The sequence below is a fragment of the Branchiostoma floridae genome, chromosome 8 (assembly GCF_000003815.2).
Source record: "Branchiostoma floridae strain S238N-H82 chromosome 8, Bfl_VNyyK, whole genome shotgun sequence".
Taxonomy (NCBI): domain Eukaryota; kingdom Metazoa; phylum Chordata; class Leptocardii; order Amphioxiformes; family Branchiostomatidae; genus Branchiostoma; species Branchiostoma floridae.
The window spans coordinates 21,542,943-21,566,953 of NC_049986.1; the positions used below are offsets into that span (position 1 = coordinate 21,542,943).

General features: G+C 43.2%; 1 protein-coding gene across 6 annotated transcripts; it reads left to right on the forward strand.

Annotated features, from left to right (window-relative positions):
* The first annotated feature begins 167 nt into the window (after window positions 1–167).
* On the forward strand, window positions 168–21,912 carry LOC118420989 (coiled-coil domain-containing protein 151-like). 6 transcript variants are annotated; one of them, XM_035828101.1, is made up of 14 exons: window positions 170–372; window positions 1,105–1,226; window positions 1,610–1,687; window positions 2,022–2,201; window positions 3,163–3,201; window positions 4,255–4,359; window positions 4,843–4,965; window positions 5,680–5,802; window positions 6,661–6,807; window positions 7,246–7,406; window positions 8,067–8,223; window positions 16,975–17,028; window positions 17,211–17,312; window positions 21,662–21,912. In XM_035828101.1, exons 1-14 carry the CDS (start codon window positions 294–296, stop codon window positions 21,878–21,880), a joined length of 1,689 nt encoding a protein of 562 aa, XP_035683994.1. In that variant the 5' UTR covers window positions 170–293; the 3' UTR covers window positions 21,881–21,912. The 6 variants fall into 6 exon arrangements, with proteins under 6 accessions (XP_035683998.1, XP_035683997.1, XP_035683999.1 ...); XM_035828102.1 differs by lacking the exon at window positions 16,975–17,028 and having other exon boundaries at window positions 17,157–17,312; XM_035828105.1 differs by lacking the exons at window positions 16,975–17,028; window positions 17,211–17,312; window positions 21,662–21,912 and adding an exon at window positions 16,816–16,911 and having other exon boundaries at window positions 168–372.
* Window positions 21,913–24,011: the final 2,099 nt, after the last annotated feature.

Here is a 24,011-nt window from a genome sequence, read left to right on the forward strand (position 1 = left end):
AGTATCTATAAAAAGCGTAGTCTATGCCCGAAGCCGTGATAAAAAGCGAACAGGTGGGTGCGTGCAATTCAGGTTAGACTCGTTAGATGACGCTCGTGAGTAAGGATCCATCTAGGCTGCTATGATTGACCAAATCGCTTAATGGCGCTAGTTTCACTTCTCGCGATAACTGGCGAGGATTTGACGTCACCTTAGAGACGACCCAAATAAACAGCGTCCCAAAAGATCTGAACTCTTCAGCATTTTCAGACGTCTTTCTTTGCTCTGTAGCGGCCGTAAGCTGAAAACTCACGATGCCGGCGACTTCGCACCTCCCCAAACAACCGATCCAAGAACAGATCGCGGAACTCAACAGGAAAATCGCGCTTTTAGGTGGGTAGAAAATTATTCTGTATTTCTGGCGCGGGACTGGCACCGTTTCTACGGACGTCATAGTCATAGAGAGCTCAGTAGAGATGAAACAACGATGTTCCAGAACTGAAGCATTCCTTGGTGACAATATGTTTGAGAATATTTGTCCACTCAATTTTGAGTTTGTCAGGAGCTGTTTTCATATCAGAAAACATCAATCTGTCCATTTTGGTACTTGGAAATTGCTGCTCTGTCTGTGATTGGGGAGGGGGGCGGCGTTCAGAAAAGATACATAATTTGCAGCAAATTTGCAGAGTAGTTTTGCACATGTGGGACTGTATGAAATGAATATTGCTGTCTTTTACTAACAACTTTAGGTGAGTTTCAGTTCACAGTAGTTCAAAGGACATCTGTGTTGTGTTCAACAGCTAAATTCATTATGTTATGAACAACCAACTAATAATTATTAAGATTAAAAGAAGGAAAACGAAAAACTCATGATAGAGCATCTCAGCACCAGGGCTCACATCAGATATTAGTCGGAGAAATAAACTACTGACAGTAAGAACAACAATCAGTTAATTATCCCAAAATGGTGTTAGAAAGTTTGGAAAGTGATTTTTGTGCTGTTTTCCCACAGACGGCGACTGTAAGGCATACTACAAGAGCTCACAGTGGACAGTAAGAATTATAAAGTATCACAACATGGTGTTAGAAAGTGCTTAACGTGAGTTTTGTGCTGTTTTCCGACAGACGGCGACCGTAAGGCGTACTACGAGAGCTCACAATGGACCATGAAGAAGAACCGGGAGCTGGTGTCTCAGCTGAGACAGGAGAACAAACAGCTGCACAAGCTCAAGGCAGACGCTGTGGCTGTGAGTAAATCTTTCTTGTTTACTACAATCTATATCTGTGCCTGTTTTTACCTCAAAGAACCAACTTGAAAGCCTCTTACTCTTACTAGTCTTAGTACAATTTGACCATGATCTTTTACTCATGATCTTGTAGTAAGATAAATCGATATTGAGTGTGTTCATGTGATGTCATATTTCTAATGAATCCTTTTGATACTTTTATCAATATTTTGGGACATTCAGAGATCTTTTGCACCTCTCCTATGACCACAAAGTTCAAACCTCAAAGAACAGAACGGACTACATGTATTTTGAAAGCTTTCTAAACATATTGTGTACACTGTACATGTAGTAATATCTGATATTTACTCATGAATTTACTCTTGTAATTTCTCCCCCCACAGATGGATGACAAGGTCCTGAATGAAGCCTTCCATAACAGGAACGTGGAGAGGGCCGCTCTCAGGGGCAAGTCTGGGAAGGTACGCAGGAAATTTCATACAATCAATTTGTTAACTTTATTTAAGCTAGCTAGCCTCATTAGCTCTTCCTACAGAAAAGGTCTATTGGTAGATCACAAGAGTTAATTCTGTTATGTACTTAATCTTGTTAAGGAAGGATAAGGTGGTAAGATGTGTATTTTTATGGGGTTACAAGGTTATTTTCCTCCCTAACATATTTTGTTACCACTTTGAAAAGCTCAGCAATGGAATAACCATTAACTCTTGAGTTGCTTACAGTACTGTTGTGCACTTTGTGGTACTAGAATATTGTCTTCATTACTGAAATTGCTATCTCCACCCCCCTCCCCCACAGCAAGCCATCACCATCGTTGACCACAAGGTGTGCGACACCATCAAGCGTCTGAACGACCTTCGGCACAAGACGGAGGTGAAACAGAAGAAGCTTGCGGAGCTGCAGACACAGCACGACCAGATGATCACGGACGCCAGCGCCGCGCAGGAGATGTCTACGGGAGAGTCCGAGGACGCTCAGGTAAGCACTGCAGGGAGCACACGTCATTCACAACTTTACGGGGCACAAGTTTATCTCCAGGCAGATCTACTAGTGGCATAAGGTCAGTTTAGCTTGCCAAGGAGTGTTCTGAACCCTGGTGGCTCAGAGCACTCCTCATGCCACCGGTAGATCTGCCTGGAGATTAGGCATAAGTTATGTCTGGGAGTCTGTTCTCAGATGCACTTTCACTTCTGTGATGTGGACAGGCTATGATAATACAAAGCTGACAGGAATGAAATTTGGTTTAAGAGAACTGGTTTTGCAAAATGCACCAATCTTAGTCCTACCAATGAAGTTTTGTTAATAGATGTCTTGTTCTTGTGTTCTTTCAGACTGGGATAAACTAATAGTAGTATGACAGATAAAAAGGAAAAATGATTGTTCCTTTATGTCATATATGAGAAATCACTTGGAGTACTGAAAAGATAGTACACTATTGAAAAAAGAGATTTATCATTTGTATAGGTCCAATAATTCTGCCTTGAGGAACCCTAGTCTTGGAGAATGTTTGTCCTGTGTTTGTGTCAGCACTTTTTGTATGTGTCACCACTTTTGTGTACGTGTCACCACTTTTGTGTACGTGTCACCACTGTTGTGTACGTGTCACCACTGTTGTGCTGTGTCTGTCATCTGCACTGCACCTAATCTCCAAGCAGATCCAACGGTAGCATAAGATAGTATTAAAAGCTGCCAGAGGAGTGAAGCCAGCTTGGGAGTGTGTTTGGCCACCGGTAGCCATCTACCGTAGGATCTGCTTGGGGATTACACTGCACCATGTACATATGCAGTACACCCCACCTCTGATATCCCATCTGACCACACGTGTTACAGTGGCACACTTACCGCACGCGTTTTATCGTTCCCAGAGCCAATGGAGTATGATTAAAATGTTCGTTGTTGGTTGGTTGGTTGACGTTGCATGTTGATTGTACCATTACAGAAAGGACGACAGGGAAGTGCTAGGAGAGCAACTGACCAGGTTGGCATGCACACTAGGGACAACGGCCAAACATAGAAAACGATACTGGCCAAAAGACTTACAGACTAATTTTTGGAAACAACATTATTATGCTGTGATGCCTTAGTCAGTTATTATTTGGTAAAGAACAAAAAGAGGACACAAAACTCACATGAGTTTGGTCATAATTAGAATGAAAATATCACTTGTCAAGTAACTTTATAACAGTATGTAGTTTTCCTTGTTTGGTCATATGTATGACATTGCACATACCCAGTACCAAATACACAATAACTTAGTTGTACAGTTGACTTACAGGCCTCTGGAGCTGGTTTCTCTCTGTCCATGTCTGTCTGTCTGTCTGTCTGTCTGTCTTATATGTCAAGCCTTATTCTATGTTCAGCTGAAAAACATGTATACATAGTCAGGATATGGCACATACACTATACATAACTGTGATATATTGCACATGAATCTATCAAAGGAAGCACACAATACAAATGTTACTTATGCATCTGGATGTTTTTTGCAAATCTTATAACAAAATCTATCCAGGTGTTTGAGAAACATTTGTATTTGTATATCTTATTACCTGGATGTCTAATCTTCATAAACATAGCAAAGGGAGCAGTGCTTCATTCCAAATTTATTGGGAATATATATTGGCAGCCGTATGCAGAACAAATCAATTGAAATAGAGATGAGGAAAATGTGTAACAAACAAGATGAAAACTTTCAACAACTAAAGACTGCAAGATCTTTGTTCTTTATTTATTCGCACTTATCACATGGATTAAAAACAAATTGATATACAGAATTGAAATAAATGCGGGGAAATACATGCAGGGGGTGGGCAGAAGCCTACATAGCTTTTCTTGGTCCTCCCCCAGAACTAAATCGCATGAAATGATTGAATTGAACTGGTGGAAAACTCTCTCAAACAATAAAAACAATACCACTACAAAAGATAGTGATAGTGACATCCTTGGTCTATTAGAGATATTACACTAAGCACTTTTTCTAACAGCTTTAATTTCTTGATAGTCACTGTCAGTTTTATCTTTCTTCCCTCAGACCTTACGCCAGCTTGAGAACCGACTTGACAAGATGATGCTGAAGTGTCAGGAGGCAGAACACATCCGCAAGACTTACCAGCAGATCAAGGTGCACCTAGGCAAGGTACGGGCTGTTTACTAGCGCCCTCTGGCTGCTGTGTGGAGTATTACTGTTAGATGTTGTAGTTCAATTCAGACTTGACTTCAAGTGGAAAGCTTAGAGGATTAGAAACTAAGTTTTATTCTACATTACACAGAGTAACAGTGCATAAATTTTCTCGTTCCGTTAACAAAGTTATTAATTCACCCATTGACTCGAAGTTAAAGAGCTGAAATTTAGGAAAAATTTCAGTGTGTCTGTTGCTATTTATACTTTGCATCGGAGAGAAAGTTAAGTCTCAAGCACATTAGCTTTAAAGAGTATATGTAAAACATTCCATAAATGTTTGACTTCTATTTCCTTGATTGAGATTTCCTTAAGATGCCTTGCATTATGGATGACATAAGGGAAAGAGGCAAGGGTCCAAAGAAGTATATACAGACTACATCATTTAAAGTCCTAATGAGTCTTATGAGTCTTATAAGTTTTCCTATACTTGATCTACAGGAGGGTCTGACCTACGCGAACCAGCTGGACGCCCTGGAGGCAGAGATCCTGCGGGCGAGGTCGGAGCTGACAGAACTCAAGGCCATGAACAACGACGCTCAGCTGGCCAGGGACGCTGCTAGGGTAGGATGGTGCTTCTGCGTGTTCTGTAGCAACATTTAGTATCACAGTGGGTTTCTGTGAAGGCCTTGTCCATAGCCTGGTATCCAGATGTAATTTATAGCTCCCAAGTCCACAAAGAGACTCGGAAGCTATAATACAGCGGAATACCAGGCTACTTGTCCAACCCATAAGATAAAACTGTAAATTGCAATTCATGATTCCTTGACTTGAGAAGTGCCGTAGGACAGTGCTGAGAAGACTAAAGATTCCTGACCCAGACCACTCAACGATTCCTTGAGAAGTTGCTACAATAGTCATTTTGTAACAGGCAAAAGAGGATATGATTCCACTGGAATATTTGTACAAACTTATATACTTATATACTAGTTTGTAGACTTCTACTCAGCAATATTTCTTCCTGCAATCCATGCAATTTATCCCAGTGTAAACTTTTACACCATACATATACATATACAATTACAATTGGACAAATGCCTTCCACTATATACTATAGCTGTAACAATTTCCATGTTGTTCAGTAACAGTTGTTTGCTTGTATCTAACCTGAGCCCCTTGTTCCAGGGTGAGCTGTCTAACCTGTAATAAGTGTAGTATGATTGTTATCTTGTATCTAACCCGACTTCCCTTGTTCTAGGGAGAGCTGTCTAACCAATCATTTATGTATCCAGAAGTACAGTTATTTGTCTGTATCTAACCTGTGTCCCCTTGTTCCAGGGAGAGCTGTCTAAGCATGAGGAACAGGTCCTGCGGGAGAGGAGGGAGAGAGAGACGGCTCTCAACGAGTACAAGAAACTTGCCGAGGAGAAGAAGGCTCACGCTGAGAGGGTGGAGAGAAGGGTAAGACAATTCTTAAAATAAAGATCATTGGTTGAATCATGGGCAATATCTTTGAAGACAATGCTTTTTTCATAGTTAAACAAAGTACAAATTGGCAACTACAGAACACGTTTGGAGAATAGATAATACCTTTCATGTTACCCTTCTTTTTCTAAAACTTAAGACTTTAAAATGTCTCAAGTTCCAAAAAGAAGGTGATTTCCCATCATCCAAAGAATGATTTTTAGATCTACTTCTGATGACCTCTGAACTTGATTCTATTGGTTTTGATGACATTTGCCCCCATAGTTATGACCCCATGGTTCTGATGACCCTTGTCTTTTGACCGAATGGTTCTGACAAGTCTTGTGCTCTGTCCCCATGGTTTGATGACCTTTGCCTTTTACCATTGGTTTTGATGATCTTTGCCCTCTGCCCCCATGGTTCTAACGACCCTTGCCCCCATGGTTCTAACGACCCTTGCCCCCATGGTTCTGACGACCCTTGCCCCCATGGTTCTATCAACCCTTGCCCTCTGCCCTCATTGTTCTAACAACCTTTGCCCTCTGCCCCCATTGTTCTAACGACCCTTGCCCTCTGCCCCCATGGTTCTAATGACCCTTGCCGTCTGCGCCCATGGTTGTGACAACACTTGCCCTCTGCCCTCATTGTTCTAATGACCCTTGCCCTCTGCCCTCATTGTTCTAACGACCCTTGCCCTCTGCCCTCATTGTTCTGACGACCCTTGCCCTTTGCCCCCATGGTTCTGACGACCCTTGCCCCCATGGTTCTAACGACCCTTACCCTTTGCCCCCATAGTTCTAACGACCCTTACCCTTTGCCCCCATGGTTCTAACGACCCTTGCCCTCTGCCCCCAGATGCAGCGTGCGTCCCTGCAGCAGGAGGAGCTTCAGCAGGAGCAGCAGAAGCAGCAGATGACACTTGAGGAGCAGGAGAGGAAGATCACCACGTATGAGGAGGCCTTCAGGCACATCAAGGAGGCCACAGGCGTCTCAGACACACAGGTCAGGGTCTTTTTTCTCATGTTCAAAGACGTGACAGACGTAGTTATGGCACATTCAAACTGGCAAACTTATGTTAGTGCCACCCTTGTACATATAAAAGGCATAATGTGAACAACATACATGTAGGTAGAGATATTGTAATGACCAGGGTCTGAAGCTGCATCCATGTGTTTTTGGCAATAACCACACCAGAAACCCTAATCTTTGAGGTGTATCTATAATATGTTATGCTACTTATGTGCAAAGCAAAGACTTCTAGTTCTAGAGATGAATGTTCAAGAATGATTTAGTGCATGGGGAGATTGTCACGAATTCTCTGACTGAAAAAGCCAGAACAAACATTCCTCTTCTTAACTGCGTCATCTTAGGTCGGGGATTTACCGTTAATCTGAAAGACAGAGCATTTCTAAATGTCCCCTGTTACTTCCTTCCCCCCAGGAGGTAGTGGCGCGGTTCATGTCCCAGGGCGACACCCAGCGACACCTCGAGGAGCTGAAGCGGGAGAACGAGAAGCAGCTGAGTCGTCTTAAGGAGGAAAAGGAGCATCTGCAGGCCGAGTTCGAGGATATGAAGTACTCGGGAGAGGCCAAGCTCTCCAGGTGGGAAATCGCTTTGTGTTGCATCTCTGAAGTTGTACTTAGAGGGATTTTGACACATATGATCACAACTTCATATTACCTTTCCTAGTTGTGTCACAGAACTTCAGAAGAACAACTAAGAATCTGTAAAAAGTAATAATGTTTTTGTTGTCTTTTATATTGTACTTTTCATTCCCCAAAACTGCCCTTTGTGGAAATGTGACATTAGCCTTTTGAGTATCTACAACATCTGACAGTTCAGTTGTAATATGTCATTTTGAGAGTGACAGCTGGCTGAGATTCAAAACGTGAGACCTCTTGGTCTGGGAGAAGGGTATTCTTCAACCTGATATTTTGATAATTATCTGGCTCTAAAGTGACATTGGTTCATTGCTTGTACATTGTAAATTGAAAACATTGGAATGATGGATTCTGTTTTACCACCAGTGGGCAGCGTATGCTTGAGGAGATGCAGTCCCACCTGGATGTAGATTGAAGCTATATTGATGTATTATATTTCTCCCCTGTGGTATGTTTGTTTGTGCCTTTATTTTGGATGTAGAAGCTAATATTGATGTGTCATATTTCACCTTCCAGTGGCCAGCGTATGCTTGAGGAGATGCAGTCCCACCTGAATGTAGAAGTTTGTATTGATGAACAAATGTACCATATTTCCCCCAGTGGCCAGCGTATGCTTGAGGAGATGCAGTCCCACCTGGATGGGGAGGAGGCTCGCCGTGACGAGGCCCAGGACAAACTGGAGCGTGCCAGCCACATCCTGGTCAGCGTCAAGTCTGGGGTGGAGCATCTCGCAGACAAGCTGCAGCACATCAAGGCTGTGAGTACCTGTTTCTGTTTGTGTTTGAAACTGTTCTTGCTTGGTTGCAGAAATGTGAAGTAAGGTTTAAGTTATTCACAAACTTCAAACCATTAGTCTAGTGAGTTACAGTAGAAGCCGTTTGCCAGCGTTTTTGTGCAATCATCTTGGTGGTGGAACAATGCAAACTTTAAGTTATTCTGCTGGACTACACTGTTTTGGGATTTGGGGTGTCCGTACAATTGACAAAAATCTTCGACCTCTCACCTAGGCTAAAGGCCATGTCCCGACAGCTAAGATCTCCCCAAGATCAGACGAGTACTCGCTGGACCTGCTTTAAAGAGACATAAGTTTCAGAATTCTCATAGTTAACTGAACTGAAGCACATTTTGTGTGATGTAGCCCTAACAATCCATTTCGTACCATCTCCCCCTAGGCTAAAGGCCACGTCCCGACAGCTAAGATCTCCCCCACATCAGACGAGTATGTTCTGGATCTGCTGTCCATCTCTGTATAACAGAAAAATCTTTGCACACGACCATTACTTTCCTCTCCTGTACACAATACTGACCTGTTGTACTCCTTTCCTGCCGTCTCCCCCAGGCTAAAGGCCATGTTCCTACAGCTAAGATCTCCCCTACATCAGACGAGTATGTTCTGGACCTGCTGTCCATCTCTGAGGAGAAGCTGCTGAAGCCTTGGTAATCTTTACCTTCCTCAGGGCACTACTGACCTGTTTAACTTCCTTCCCCAGGCTAAAGGCCACGTTCCGACAACTAAGATCTCCCCCAAATCAGACGAGTATGTTCTGAACTTGCTGCAATATAGAGAAATAAGTCAGACTTTATACTATTTGTAATCGCCAACTTACAGTTTTTGAATTTGCCGCCTTTAGTCTTTAGATTAACATAATTTAGTTCCCGCCAAATAGTCCCAACACTATAAAGGGAGCCCAGGGGCGGCTGGAGCTTAGGACAGTAGGAAGCCCGCGCAGAAGGAAGACAGAGGGCAGAAAAGGCCTGGAGACCAACTCTAGGAAAATTGGGCCTGGTGGAGATCAACCCCAGGAAACTTAGGCCTAGAGATTATTTCTCCAGGAAATTTAGGCTTGGAGACAAGTGTACTCCAAGAAGAAGAAGAAGAAGGCATCAGAGGACAGTCAGCCAGTAGCCGGGAGACCAGACTAAGTTTTACGATTAAGAGCTCACCTTGGAATATACAAGAACTGGAGGAGAATCACAGGACACAGGAATTCACTGAGGACACAACAAGGGACCCACTTAAGAAGATTCAGACAAGGGGATAGAACCAGAACTTTCCAGTTTGGTTGGCGGCCTTTGTACAACTACTAACACTGCTAGATTAAACCGTCAAAACGTAAGTCTGCGAGTGCGTGTCCTCTCTCTCAAGACTCCTCAGCAAAGACAAGGTGAGTTCAGTCAAAACATTCTCTAGACCCCGACCCTGGCTGAAGCGCTGAGAGTCAGCGCGCTTAGAGTAAAACTTAGTGGTCCTGGAAGGATTCAAGTAAAAACTGGTGATCATAGGAGACCATAGGACTCAAGTAAAACTTATGGTCGACCGGAACCAGTAAAACTGGTTATAGGACTCTAACGAGTAAAACTTAATGGTCAAGGACTCTAACGAGTGAAAGTACCAAAAGAACTGTCGCTAAAGTGGTACGCAGTTCGAAGGATTACAGCAAAGGGCTGTGAATATTAAGGAATTGGCTGTCGAGGCTAGCAAGGCCTGCAAGTGTTATCTACAGGAAACAAAGGCCTCTTGAGTAGGTTGACATATCCGAATGTGGTTGATGATTGATGACCTAACTCAGAGGAAGTAGCAACCCCTTGCAGCAGGTCACCTTACCGTAAAACAGATAATTGTTGCAAGAAGTTACCATTGTCTGTTTATGCGTCTGAAAGGGGAAGAATTTAACCTTTTCAGAATTTAGTCCGACTGTCAAGTGCAAGGACATTGGATTATCGTGTATTGTATTACATCGCATGTGAATACCTCTGTACAACGACAAATACCACCAGACAGAACAATTAGCAGTTTTAGGGTATCCTGAGTGACAGCACAGCTGTGTGATCAGAACAGACCTCTGAAGGCCAAGCAAAACTTGGACAGTAAACAGAATGGAGGAGAAGGACTCCTCTACAGTAGGTGTAGAGGGAGAAGAGAAAAATGAGGATCTACAAAAAAGAGTGCCTAAGAAGGCAGAGTGGCAAATAGTAGAAGAGAAGAGAAGAAAGAAAGTATTCAGATCCTCTGTGTTGGGAAAGCTTACGAGCAAGGCCAACGCAATAAAGTCCTGGATGGAAAGTCCAGAAAACAAGTGGTACGTACAAGGCGAGCTGACATTGTGGCGTGAGACGTATGAGGAATTGAAAGAAGCACATAGAGAATATCAGCTTACCCTGACACCGGAACAGGCGGAAGAAGATAACAAGCAGTGGGCTGCTGACAAGTTTGAATCAGCAGAAATCTTCTATCACGAAGTGGAAAGGTGGATGGATATAAGTACAGATCACACAGAACCCCTCGGGGCAGATGGATTAAGTCTAACAGTCAAACCGTCGGACAGTGTTTCTCAAACAGGTTCACTAGGAAGGCGATCGGTTCAGAGTCGTACAAGTACAGCTTCTCGAGTAGACTCTGAAATTAAAAGGCTAGAGCTGATGGTCCAGGCCACTGCACTGCAGGAGAGATTAGCTCTAGAAAGGAAGTCCTTGGAGATTGAACAGGAAAAACAGCTGTTAGCGATAAGGACTGAGATTTCCGTAGAGGATGCGAAGATCAAGATGTTCAAGGACATGGAAGAGCAGGAGCTCAGAGGTGATAAACACGGCGGGGAAGAACATCCCAAGTGGCGTTCACCTGTCTTGGATCCCAACATCCTCAGCTATGTACCTCGTCAAGTAAAGCAAGAAGAACAGGGGCATAGCGTACTCTGGACGGCTACAGATAAGACAAGGCCGAAGCGTGAGTATAGTAACTCGGAGCGAAGGGATCACAATCTTGGCTACAGTGCTTTGAGGATGCCAAGCGGTCGCACACTGTACCAGCCTCCAGTTCGTACACCTCAGCAACCCCCAAACGCCACAAACGACATGTTGCAAACAAGTACAACTCTGCCACCTGAACCAAAGCAGAACATCTCCGTCAGTAAAGGATTACCACAGCATGTTGACAACGTGGTAAGTCAGCAAAGAAGTGAGCAAGGGAACCCAGTCACCACAACCCCTGAGGAGTTTCTGCAAGGGCTAGTGAGTGCACAGGCAGAGGTCACCAAGCTGATGGTGGAACACAACAAACAAGCCAGCCTGCCAACGAGAGCTATCGGTGTTTTCGATGGTGACCCACTGAAGTACACAACATTCGTAAGGGCATTCAAACATGCGATAGAAGACAAGACATCAGATGCAGAAGACCGCTTGTCATATCTACAACAGTATACCAGAGGGGAGGCCAAGAAGATTGTGGACAGCTGTTTCCTAATGGATCCTGAAGAAGGATTCAGGAAAGCAAAGGAATCCCTACAAGAAAGGTATGGGACACCCCACAAGATATCTCGGGCGTACTCCATGCAAGTCTCCAAGTGGCCAGAGATCAAGGCAGAAGACAAAGCGGCCTTGAAGAATTTCGTCTTGTTCTTAATGGAATGTAAAAACGCCATGAGTGGAGACAGGTACCTGAGAGAGTTGGATCATTATTCCAACATCAAGTTGCTTGTGGACAAGCTTCCTTTCAAGCTAAGAGAAAGGTGGAGAAGGCACTCTCACGGAATAGTGAAGGAACGCTCAATCACTTTCAGTGACTTTGCTGCCTTCGTGCAGAAAGAAGAGGACGTGGTCTCTAATGAGGTCTTTGGCGATCTCAACAACAGCGAGAAGAGCCAGAGTTCTAGCTTCAAACAGAAGCATGGACCTAGGAGGGGTTCAAGCTTAGCAGTAGCTATGGCAACAGACAGTGCAGAAACTGAGTCTACAGGTGGCTGTCTGTACTGTGCGAAACCCAATCATTGCCTGAGCGACTGTAGGGTGCTCGGCGCCAAACCAATGGACGAACGCCTGCGGTACATCAAAGGCCAAGGTTTGTGCTTTGGTTGCTTGAAAGCTACAACACACATGGCGAGGGACTGCAGGCAGCGGGCAGAGTGTAAGAGGTGTCAAAAATCTCACCCTACTGTGTTACACCGGGATGCTGGAACGGTACCCAAGAAGACGGCTGCAGTAGGACGAGTACTACACACCGGATGTAGCTGGGAAGGAGTGCCACCGATAATTCCTGTGAAGGTCCGCAGCAAGACCACAAACATCACAGTCGAAACATATGCTTTCTTGGACTCGGGAAGCGATGTGGTATTCTGTACCGAGGCCTTAAAGGATCAGCTGAAGACAAGTGGCAGGAAAACAAAGTTGAAGCTGAATACAATTAATGACACCAAAGCAGTGCAGAGCGAAGTCCTGCATGACCTAGAGGTCATGGACTTGAAAGGGGAAAACACAATCCCCATAGCAACAGCATACACGCAAAAGAAAATACCTGCATCCAAGACAAACATCATAACGACGAAGGACCTTACGGCATGGCCATATCTCAATGAGGTAGACGTGCCTCAGATTGATGCGGAAATTGGATTGTTAATTGGTAACAACGTGCCTAAGGCTGTAGAGCCCTGGCAGGTAGTTCACAGTCAAGGCGGAGGTCCATACGCCATCAGGACGGTACTAGGATGGTCAGTAAATGGACCCCTCAAGGGGGCCAGTGATCACAAGGCTAATGTCAACAGAATCAGTCTGGATCAACAGCTGACAGAGTATTTCAACAATGATTTCAACGAAACAAAGGATGATAAGAAAGAAATGTCAGTGGAAGATCAAAGGTTTATGAAGATCGTATCAGAAGGCACGAAGAAAGAAGATGGCCATTATCAGATTCCGTTACCCTTCAGAAACGGTCCACCAGAGCTGCCGAACAACAAGCAAGTAGCCCTTCAAAGAGCTAACCATCTAAGAAGGAAGATGACGAAAAATGGCAGCTTCCAAGAAGAATACACCCTGTTCATGCGAAAAATAATAGAAAAGGGCTACGCGGAACGGGTACCCACAGAACAGCTGAAGACTGAGTCAGGCCGGGTATGGTACGTTCCCCACCACGGGGTGTACCATCCGCAAAAGGGAAAGATGCGAGTTGTCTTTGACTGCGCCGCATCCTACGCCGGCACCTCCCTCAACAAGGAGCTGCTTCAGGGTCCAGATCTGACCAGCACGCTGTTCGGAGTGTTAACTCGGTTCAGACAGGAACCCGTGGCCTTGATGGCAGATATTGAAGCAATGTTCTCCCAGGTTAAAGTACCATCAGAGGACAGGGACTATCAGCGCTTCATGTGGTGGCCGGAGGGTCAGATAAACAAACCGCTGGAAGAGTATCGTACCAGCACTCTTACCGCCAAAGATGATCCTGCAGGATCTCTGCAAAGAGAGTCTGGGCTGGGATGATGAAATACCGGAAAAACACTTCAATGCCTGGCAAGAGTGGGAGAGTGACCTACAGTTGCTTAGCAGTAAATTCGAGGTGGACAGGTGTTTGAAACCAAGAGGATTTGGAACACCTACATCTGTACAGCTTCACCATTTTGCAGATGCTAGTGAGGTTGGATACGGCACTGCATCGTATGTTAGAATGGAAAACCAAGAGGGCAAAGTCCATTGCACGCTACTTGTGGGAAAATCACGAGTGACGCCGCTAAAGAAGATCACCATACCACGACTGGAACTTAATGCGGCAGTAGTTGCAGTCCGCGTGGACTCAATGCTCAAGAGAGAGTTAGACCTCAAGGTGGACAGAACGCATTTCTGGACCGACAGTACTACAGTCCTCAAGTACATCAACAATGAGACGTCCAGATTCCACACTTTCGTGGCGAACAGGCTCGCAACCATAAGACAGGTATCAAGTCCGAGACAGTGGCGCTACGTTGAGTCTGGTTTGAACCCCGCGGATGATGCATCAAGAGGTCAACCCATACAAGACTTCATCGAGAATGAACGATGGCTAAAGGGGCCACAGTTCCTGTGGCAAGAAGAGAGCCGGTGGCCAAGCCAACCGGACATTATAAGGGTTAATGAGCCACAGCTCGACCCGGAGATAAAGGTGCATGCAATAGTGGCGCAAGAAGTTGAACAGGAGAACCCAGTTGACAAACTTCTACGCCATTACTCGAGCTGGCACCGACTGAAGAAGGCTATAGCTTGGCTAGTAAAGGTACGCCAAGCCTTGTTGACAAAGAAGAAGCCACTGAGTCCAACATGCTATGATTTGGAACAAGCAGAGTTGATTGTCATAAAGCATGTGCAAATGAAGTACAAAGAAGAAGGGATGAGCAGTACCATTAGAAAGCTGGATCCCAAGTTGGATGATAAAGGCATCCTTCGAGTGGGAGGAAGACTGGGAGGATCAACCTTGCCAGTGGAAACAAAACATCCCATACTGCTTCCAAAGAAGTCAAGAGCAGCAGAGCTTATGCTTCAAGAGCTCCACAGTAACGTGGGACACATGGGAAGGGAATACGTAATAGCCCTGGCAAGAAAACGGTACTGGATACCCAAGATCAACTCCTTAGTGAGAAAGGTGATAAGCAAATGTGTCGTCTGTCGCAGACAGCGCGGCAAGCCAGGAGAGCAGAAGATGGCGGACTTGCCATCACATCGTGTAACACCAGATGAACCACCATTTACCAGAGTCGGTGTAGACTACTTCGGACCGATAGAGGTCAAGAGAGGCCGTAGCACCGTGAAGCGCTATGGAGTAATATTCACGTGTATGGCGACTCGCGCTGTACATATTGAAAAGGCAGACTCACTAGATACAGACTCGTGTATCAGTGCACTTAGAAGGTTCGTCGCTCGTCGCGGACAAGTAAAGCAGATATGGTCTGATAACGGAACAAATCTAGTAGGGGCCAAGGCTGAGATGAAGAAGGAGATAAAGAAATGGAACGAGCGCCAGATAAGTGAGACCATGCTGAAGAAGAATGTGGATTGGAGATTCAACCCACCTACAGGCTCACACTTCGGAGGAGTCTGGGAGCGCCAAATACGCTCCATAAGACAAGTTCTCAATGCTATAAGCAAACAGAAACTACAAGATGATGAGGGTTTGCGTACCCTGTTCTGTGAAGTGGAATACATCATCAACGGCAGACCCATAACGGCGGTCAGCATGGACATTAACGATGTTGAAGCTCTCACACCAAACCATTTGTTGACAATGAGGTCGGGACCAAGCTTGCCACCAAGCTTGACAGACAAGAGCGACCTGTACGCTAAAAGGCGCTGGAAGCAAGTACAATACCTCGCCGACCAATTTTGGAAGAGGTGGACCAGAGAGTACCTCACAGCTCTACAGGAACGCCAGAAGTGGGGCAAGGTTAGAAGAAACTTTGCAGTAGGAGACATCGTGATAATGAAGGGCGATCAAACACCGAGAGGCGCATGGCCGCTGGGCAAAATAGTGCAAGTCATGCCCGACAGACGTGGACTAGTGCGTCGAGTGCAGGTCAAGACCCAGCGTAACATCCTGGAGCGACCGATTGACAAACTAGTATGTATTCTGCCGGAGGACGAACAGCCATAGATGATCAAGATCAAACCAACAACCTGAATTCCAGGAGGATCACGTGGTCATGTACGAACTTTAATACTCTAAGAAACTTGTATGTAATGCATGTGCAACGTAGTGAAGTAGACAACCCTATATGGACTTCAGCCAAGCTTATTTCAATTGCATGATATTTCTACTAACAACTAGTCATTGTGTAAGGAAGTTGGCTTTATTACATGTATGTAATGTGAAATTGTCGTAAAACGGACAATTGGGGGCCAGTGTAATCGCCAACTTACAGTTTTTGAATTTGCCGCCTTTAGTCTTTAGATTAACATAATTTAGTTCCCGCCAAATAGTCCCAACACTATAAAGGGAGCCCAGGGGCGGCTGGAGCTTAGGACAGTAGGAAGCCCGCGCAGAAGGAAGACAGAGGGCAGAAAAGGCCTGGAGACCAACTCTAGGAAAATTGGGCCTGGTGGAGATCAACCCCAGGAAACTTAGGCCTAGAGATTATTTCTCCAGGAAATTTAGGCTTGGAGACAAGTGTACTCCAAGAAGAAGAAGAAGAAGGCATCAGAGGACAGTCAGCCAGTAGCCGGGAGACCAGACTAAGTTTTACGATTAAGAGCTCACCTTGGAATATACAAGAACTGGAGGAGAATCACAGGACACAGGAATTCACTGAGGACACAACAAGGGACCCACTTAAGAAGATTCAGACAAGGGGATAGAACCAGAACTTTCCAGTTTGGTTGGCGGCCTTTGTACAACTACTAACACTGCTAGATTAAACCGTCAAAACGTAAGTCTGCGAGTGCGTGTCCTCTCTCTCAAGACTCCTCAGCAAAGACAAGGTGAGTTCAGTCAAAACATTCTCTAGACCCCGACCCTGGCTGAAGCGCTGAGAGTCAGCGCGCTTACACTATTATTTAGAGAAGTACTTGCCTAGGTACTTACAGATTGTGGGTGATGACAATTGATCTTTAACCATCTCCCCAGGCTAAAGGCCATGTCCCGACAGCTAAGATCTCCCCCACATCAGACGAGTACATTCTGGACCTGCTGTCCATCTCTGGATAATGGAAAAGTTCTTTACACACAACCACAACCAACCAACCATGGTAACCATTACCTGACCTGTTTAATTTCTTTTCTCAGGCTAAAGGCCATGTCCCTACAGCTAAGATCTCCCCCACATCAGATGAGTATGTTCTTGACCTGCTGTCCATCTCTGAGGATAATGGAAAAGTTCTTTACATACAACCAACCAGCCTTGGTAACTATTCCTTTAATCAGGGCAATACTAACCAGTTGTATTCCTTTCCTACCATCTCCCCCAGGCCAAAGGCCACGTTCCGACAGCTAAGATCTCCCCCACCTCAGATGAGTATGTGCTGGACCTGCTGTCCATTTCTGAGGAGAAGCTGCTGAAGCTGATGGAGGAGCTGGATGGGAAGGACCTGCAGGACATCATCAGGCAGATGGAGGAGGAGGAGGTAAGGGGTCTTGGTGTTCTTTCAGAATACCATACATCTGTTTAGGCTAACGGCACATTTCCAATCCAGAGCCTGGTCAGGCTGTTTGTGGGAATAAGAAATAGAAATGTACTATATATATATATTGTGTGTTTTTAACTAGAAAGGCCGACATTTGCTGGAGAGCAAATACAGCATATTTCAGCCATCTCCCTCCTCATGTAACAATAGACTGTTCCATAATCACTCATGTGCAAAAATGGAACACTTCCGCTTAAAATGACTTCTAACTACTAATCACACTTATGAGCAAAAATGAATCTTACAAAAACCCCTTCAAGAATGGACTCAAAAAAATAGACGACTCCAAAAACACTTCCGCTAAGAAATGGAATTTGGAATCATCAGCCGTCCAAAACCATATTTGAAAAAAATCCCCCCTCTGTGCAAGAATCCACGCTTCCTGCCTTATACCCCTATGTAAAGTGGAGCGATCCAAAAATATATCAGCTAAAATAGTCAGCAAAGTCCACAAAATGAATTTTAAAAAAATACCCCCTTCGTCGAAGAATGGAATCTCCCAGCTCACCCTGTTTGAAATTGCACAATTGACAAGTCCAGAAATACTCACAGTACATGGCCTTTTGTATAATAAGCAACCCAGTCCAAAACTGAATTTTAAAAAAGTCCCCCGTGCATGAATGGGCTCTTCCAGATAACACAAGGCTTGCTGATTGGCTGCCGAATCCTCCTCATGTACAGTCTTCAGGTGGGGGTAAACTTCCATTTAACAAATGGAATTCGGAATCATCACCCCTGTCCAAAACTGATTTTTTTTAAATCCCCCCTATGTGCAAAAATGGACTGTCCCAGTAGTAGTCTTGTGTCAAGTGGATCAGTGCGAAAACACTTCCACTAAAAAAAACATTGGCATTATCACCAAAGTCTAAAAGTAAATTTTAAAATACACCCCCTGTCCAACAATGGACTCATCCAGCAAAATAAGCTCGCTCATTGGCTGGCCATTAATTGGATTTACCTTGTCCACCAACCACCTGGATGTCTATGGACTAGGTAGGTAGGTAGATAATTGGATCTACCTGGCACACCTGTGGCCCTGACACACCAGAATGACCTAGAGGTCGTTGACCTCGGCACCCCAACCTTACCTATCCTAAACTCTCCCACAAAAACCTCCTTAAGGAGCCATTTTGAAGTGATTTATACCACATATTATACATGGATCCTTTGAATAAGTATCTAGGGCACCTCTGTGCCAAATTTCAGGTCATTTGGATGTAATACCATGGTACAGGGGGCCAAAATATACAGTTTTGGTCCAAAAGTTGCAATAAAACCTCAATAAAATCATTTAAGGAGCAGATATGAAAAAAATGAAAAAAACACATTTAGATATTTGCCCATTCTACCCTTGTGCCAAATTTCAAGTCATTTGGTCCAGAAACGGCAGAGATGAATCGCTTTGAAAATTTGACAGGAGAAAGAAAGAAAGAAAGAAACATTACGAATACAATATATTTCACCATACCTATGGTATGGCTGAAATATAATGAGCCCTGGAAGATTAGCTCAATGAGCTAAAGGGTATAACAAACTCAATAAAAATAGAAATGTATAAGTAGAAAGATGCACAAATAATTATAATGCACTCTTTACGTCTTGTGTAGTTTGGTGTCTTTTATATCATACTTTTCGTTCCTGAAAGTTGCCCGGTTGGGCCACGGTTTGGAAATGCGACGTAGGCCTTAATTAGGACAAGGCAGCAGTTAGCAATTTGTTTTGAAGTGTTTAACCCTAGTGTCAATGTCATTAGATATGGTTAGGTTTTAACTTTGGCCTGTGACACTTGGGAATGTGATCATTTTAAGAAGTTCATATGATGTTTCTGATGATGGTGATCATGACGAAATTTTAATTAAGCTAGAGGGGGAAAGGAGAAATTGGAAAATGAGAAAATGAGAACCTGACTTTGGTTAGGGAGGTAAAAGGTGGTGGAAGGAGAGGGATGGGCTCCGCCTCCCAATACCGTGCCCTAGACACAGTGGATTAACAACTTAACTCATAAATCCTATTGGACTACCATTTTTGCATTTGCAAAATATTAGGCAATCCCAATAAAACAATTTCCTTCCTTAATTTGGTAATATCGTCCATCTGGCCTCATTACCTTACAGTTGAGAGGCAGTTATTGACCTCCTAGAAAATAGTCTTGTAACATTTACTCAATTCTCTCAATTAAAACAGCATCTATCCATCATTGTCAAAGCTATTGATTCTGTAGAAAACACTCTTTATTCATGACAGAATTATCGGATTGTGAGGTCAGATTGGGCAGGATATCCTGGATTATTTGAGGATTCCCTGTCGAAATCTCTCCCTCAAAAATATAATTGAAAGTGACATAATGGTGTTATGCAAATCAAGACATTATGAAAATACAATTTCGTGGCAGATATTTTTGCCAACTGGGAACCAGTCTGGCTGGGAGTTTATTTGGTTTCTGATAACAAATTATTTCCACTGACTGAACAAAGGAAATGAAAAATTGCTGTGGAAATGTCCTTGGTCCACTGCGAAAAATCGTTACCTATACGTTTTATAAATCAATGTAAAGGTCTTTTGGATGCTGTTTGTCCAGAATAAAGAACATATAGTGGAAAGAGCAATATGGCTGACCAATTGTGCAAATACAAAATTTAATTGACAGCTTTAGCTCATCATTACTTTGTCTCTTATATTTCTTTTTAGTTTTTCCTGTAATCTAATGTCCGAAAATAGTTTCATCAGGTTGGTAGAATATAGGATGAAGGAGAATTCTTTGTACACAACCAGTGGGTACTTACATAGCTTACGTTTCGATGTCTCTCAGACACCTTCGTCAGAGCTTCTAACTGGAGTTCTGCTTCTCACCGCTATATGTAGCCGATGTAGGTGGCGCTTTTGCGGTGAGAAAACAATCCCAAACGTTTTTCGGGGTATTTCGGAAACACGGGATAGCCACTGCAGTCAAACCCAAAACAACACTAAGAAGTCTGTTAGTGCATCCTAAGGACAAACAGGAGGACTTAGCCAAAACAGACTGTGTGTACAGAATCCCGTGCCAGAGCTGTGATCAGGTGTATATTGGTGAAACAGGAAGGACTTTTGGGACGAGGTTAGAAGAACACAAGAAAGAAGCCAACAACATAGATGCCACAAGATACACAAGATCACAGAAAAGACTTGCGCTCAAAGAAGAAAAGAAGTCGGCAGTTACAGACCATATCGCCAGGAACAATTGCGTAATTGACTGGGAGGGGGCGAAGGTCATAGACAGGGAAGACAATAGGCGGGCACGGTGGATTAAGGAGGCCATCTGGATAAGAAAGTCAACCCCAGTGATGAACCGGGACGAGGGGGGATACAAACTAAGCCACGTTTGGGATTGTTTTCTCACCGCAAAAGCGCCACCTACATCGGCTACATATAGCGGTGAGAAGCAGAACTCCAGTTAGAAGCTCTGACGAAGGTGTCTGAGAGACATCAAAACGTAAGCTATGTAAGTACCCACTGGTTGTGTACAAAGAATTCTCCTTCATCCTGTAATCTAATGATAAATGTTTTTGTGCAGTTCCAAAGGTTGAAATAGTCAGCTGCATTTTGTATTAAGGGCTATGTTCTTACATTGATTTGGATTTTAGTCTATCAAAGTCTTGTATATCCCTTCATTATTATTTAATTGAAGGAGTGTGATTGGCTCCACCTTCTAATACCATCTCACTAACACAGTGGATTAACAACCCTCCACCCCTAAGACTTCAGAAATGCTTTGGGACCTTTTCTTTGCTACCATTCAATCCTCAGGGCTCAAAATTCATTTTTGGGATTAGGTGCACTGGTCCACCCTATTAAAAAATTTCAGTGCACCTAAATTTTTTGGGATTTTGTCATTACCTCAATGAAAAACTACCCTTCGAGCCCTGATTGATTTATAGAATTTTTTTACAGTTAACAATTTTGGGATTTAACCAACCCATGTCTGCAACAACATACTGCCAGACACACATATGGCTCCAAATCTGACCTGCTTTAAGAGACTCTTTAAACTAAAAGAAATGACCAAACTGATATGGACTAGGAACACTGAAATTGCGCTCTACTAATGTTTTGTACCATGTATATGTAGTGATATTTGTTGACAGATATATCAAGAGTCAATGTAATAAATTTGTATTTCTCTTATATTTTTTCTGACCCTGACTTCCGTCATGACCTAAATGAAAGGCAGCCTGCTGGCCGATTTGAGCTTCTTATGAATAAATAAACAAATCAAAGAAACAAACATTAACTCTTTGCATTTCATCCCACAGTTCCACGCGAGCATCGAGACGAAGGTGCCGAGCCACAACACGCGCATCAAGCTCCCGCAGACGCAGAAGCAGGGCGACATCTACCAGGATGACGAGGACTCGGGAGACGACGAAGACTCCACGCTGACACGGCAGCAGCTCAAGAGACAGGCCCAGCAGATCGTGGACTCCAAGACCAGGAAGAGGACCAAACCTCGCAAGAAGAAGGGGAAACAGTGAAGACTTTAAGACGTTTAAAGTAATCGTGGACATGAAAATTCTACAATGGGACCAAGCTGAACACATGACAAATATGTCATTGATTTGGATGTACTTTCTGAATTCATTTAAAAGCGTATTATTTGTCGATGAAAAGATAAACTTAACTACATTATGTCATTGATTTGGATGTATTTTCTGAATTCATTTAAAAGGATATTATTTGATGATGAAAAGATATACTTTAAGAGTACATTAAGAGCAAAGTTTATGATTTGAGATGTGGTTTATGCTCAAATTTTCTCTGGACTGTATATGAAAGCTGTATAGTTACTATTGTATAATCAGGTGCAGGACTTATTTTTCACAAAGTAACGTTACTTTGAATTCTGAAGATGGTATTGTTTGACACCTTTTGAAGTAGATATAATGATCATGTGTTGTATATTTTAGAATTCTGTAAATATAATATGTTTTATGGGTGGTTCATTAATCATTGCTATCATTAGAATGAGTTTTTGACATTCAAAGAGGCCAAAAAAGTACACAAAATTGGGCGGTTGAAGACTGAAAGGTCCTGTTCCAACACTGGAATATTTCTGCACTTTTGCAACAAGGAAATGGGAGAAAATCTCATCACTTAACAATACGTGACTGTTTGAAAAGAGATAAGGAAAGATCTATATAAAGAATATAACAGGGAAGTAACTTTTGGACCCTGTCAAAGTTTGGGCAAGGCCCTGAGTCAGTATTTAGATAGCGGAGTTATAAAGTTATAAATCTCGCCTTGTGCTCTGTAAGCAAAGTGTTGGAAAGTGGACGTCTTTATGACAGTTGACCCAGTTTGTACAGTAAGTGCCTGCACAATTAGAGAAAAGAAGTTGGATTAATTCTATGCACAACTGTTATATGTATAACATGAAGTTATATGGATATTTCTGCATTAAGAATAAAGTGAAAAGAAAAGACTTGTGGCTATTGGAATTTTTTTCCCAATTTTATTGCTTTGGCTGTTCAGCATGCACAGCCAGGGCTGCCCAACTAACATGTGGCCATTACAAAGGGCTAGCCTTGCTGACCAAGACAAAGACAATTGGAAATTAATTTGATGGGTTTTGTTTGTGTTGATATGACCCTATGACCTCCCACTGGCCACCAGGACAGCAGATAGCACTATCCAAGCCAGATATAGGTTACTGATTGACGAATGAAGGGTCCCTGGTTCTCTGTGATAACGAGTTGTTTGGGTTTCGCCCCTGTCACTAGCCAAAGATAATATTAAGAGTCTTTTGATGTCATAGAAAGATTTCAACTTTCCACCACTATCACTGAATAAACGTTCATTCTTAAGGGTGTGGTCATCAGAGTACTAGTAAGTAACAAGCAATATGCAATTAAGGCACATACATAATATATATATTATCATATATAATCAAATACATGTACATGAAATATATGCTCTAAAACAAACAAATACTAGTGATGTTAGGTATTTTAATGGTAAATGGTCATGCAGATGCAAAGTTTGAGTAAAATGCAATTTACCCCTTCTATCCACAATTTTAGTTTTTGCCAGTTGTCTTGCCCAGCTTTTCTTTTCTTGATGTCAACCCCAGGAGTTAAGTGTTTCACACCCCTCAGAGGGTCAGAGTTTAATCTTACAAGTTCCCAGATACACACAGAGTGTCATTGGATTGATAGATTCAGGTCAGATGAATACATTTCAGGGGTAACATTAATTCCTTAGATTTTCCGTGGATAAGTTCCAGGGTCTTTGGATTATGTATTTATTCACTAACATCTGTTTCCAGCAAATAAAAGTCATAGTCGAATTTTAGCTATTCCAGAAAGATATTTCGCTTGAATTTATACACCTGTTGCCTAAGAAACCAGGCTGTCAAGTTGGTCCTGTCGTTCTGTTTATCGGTGTCTGGGGGCGCTGCTGTCTGACATGTGGGGTCACGTATAACGGTACGCTGTAGGGATATCCATCCGCCACGAAGATTAGCAAAATTAAGAAATTAAGACTTTTACACAAATCTAGAGTACAATTACAATTTCCATTAAAATCAAACATTGTAAATAAGTTTATTGGCTCGATAGATTATAGTTTTGGTGGATAAATATAGTTATTCATGTTGGTACTACTTTC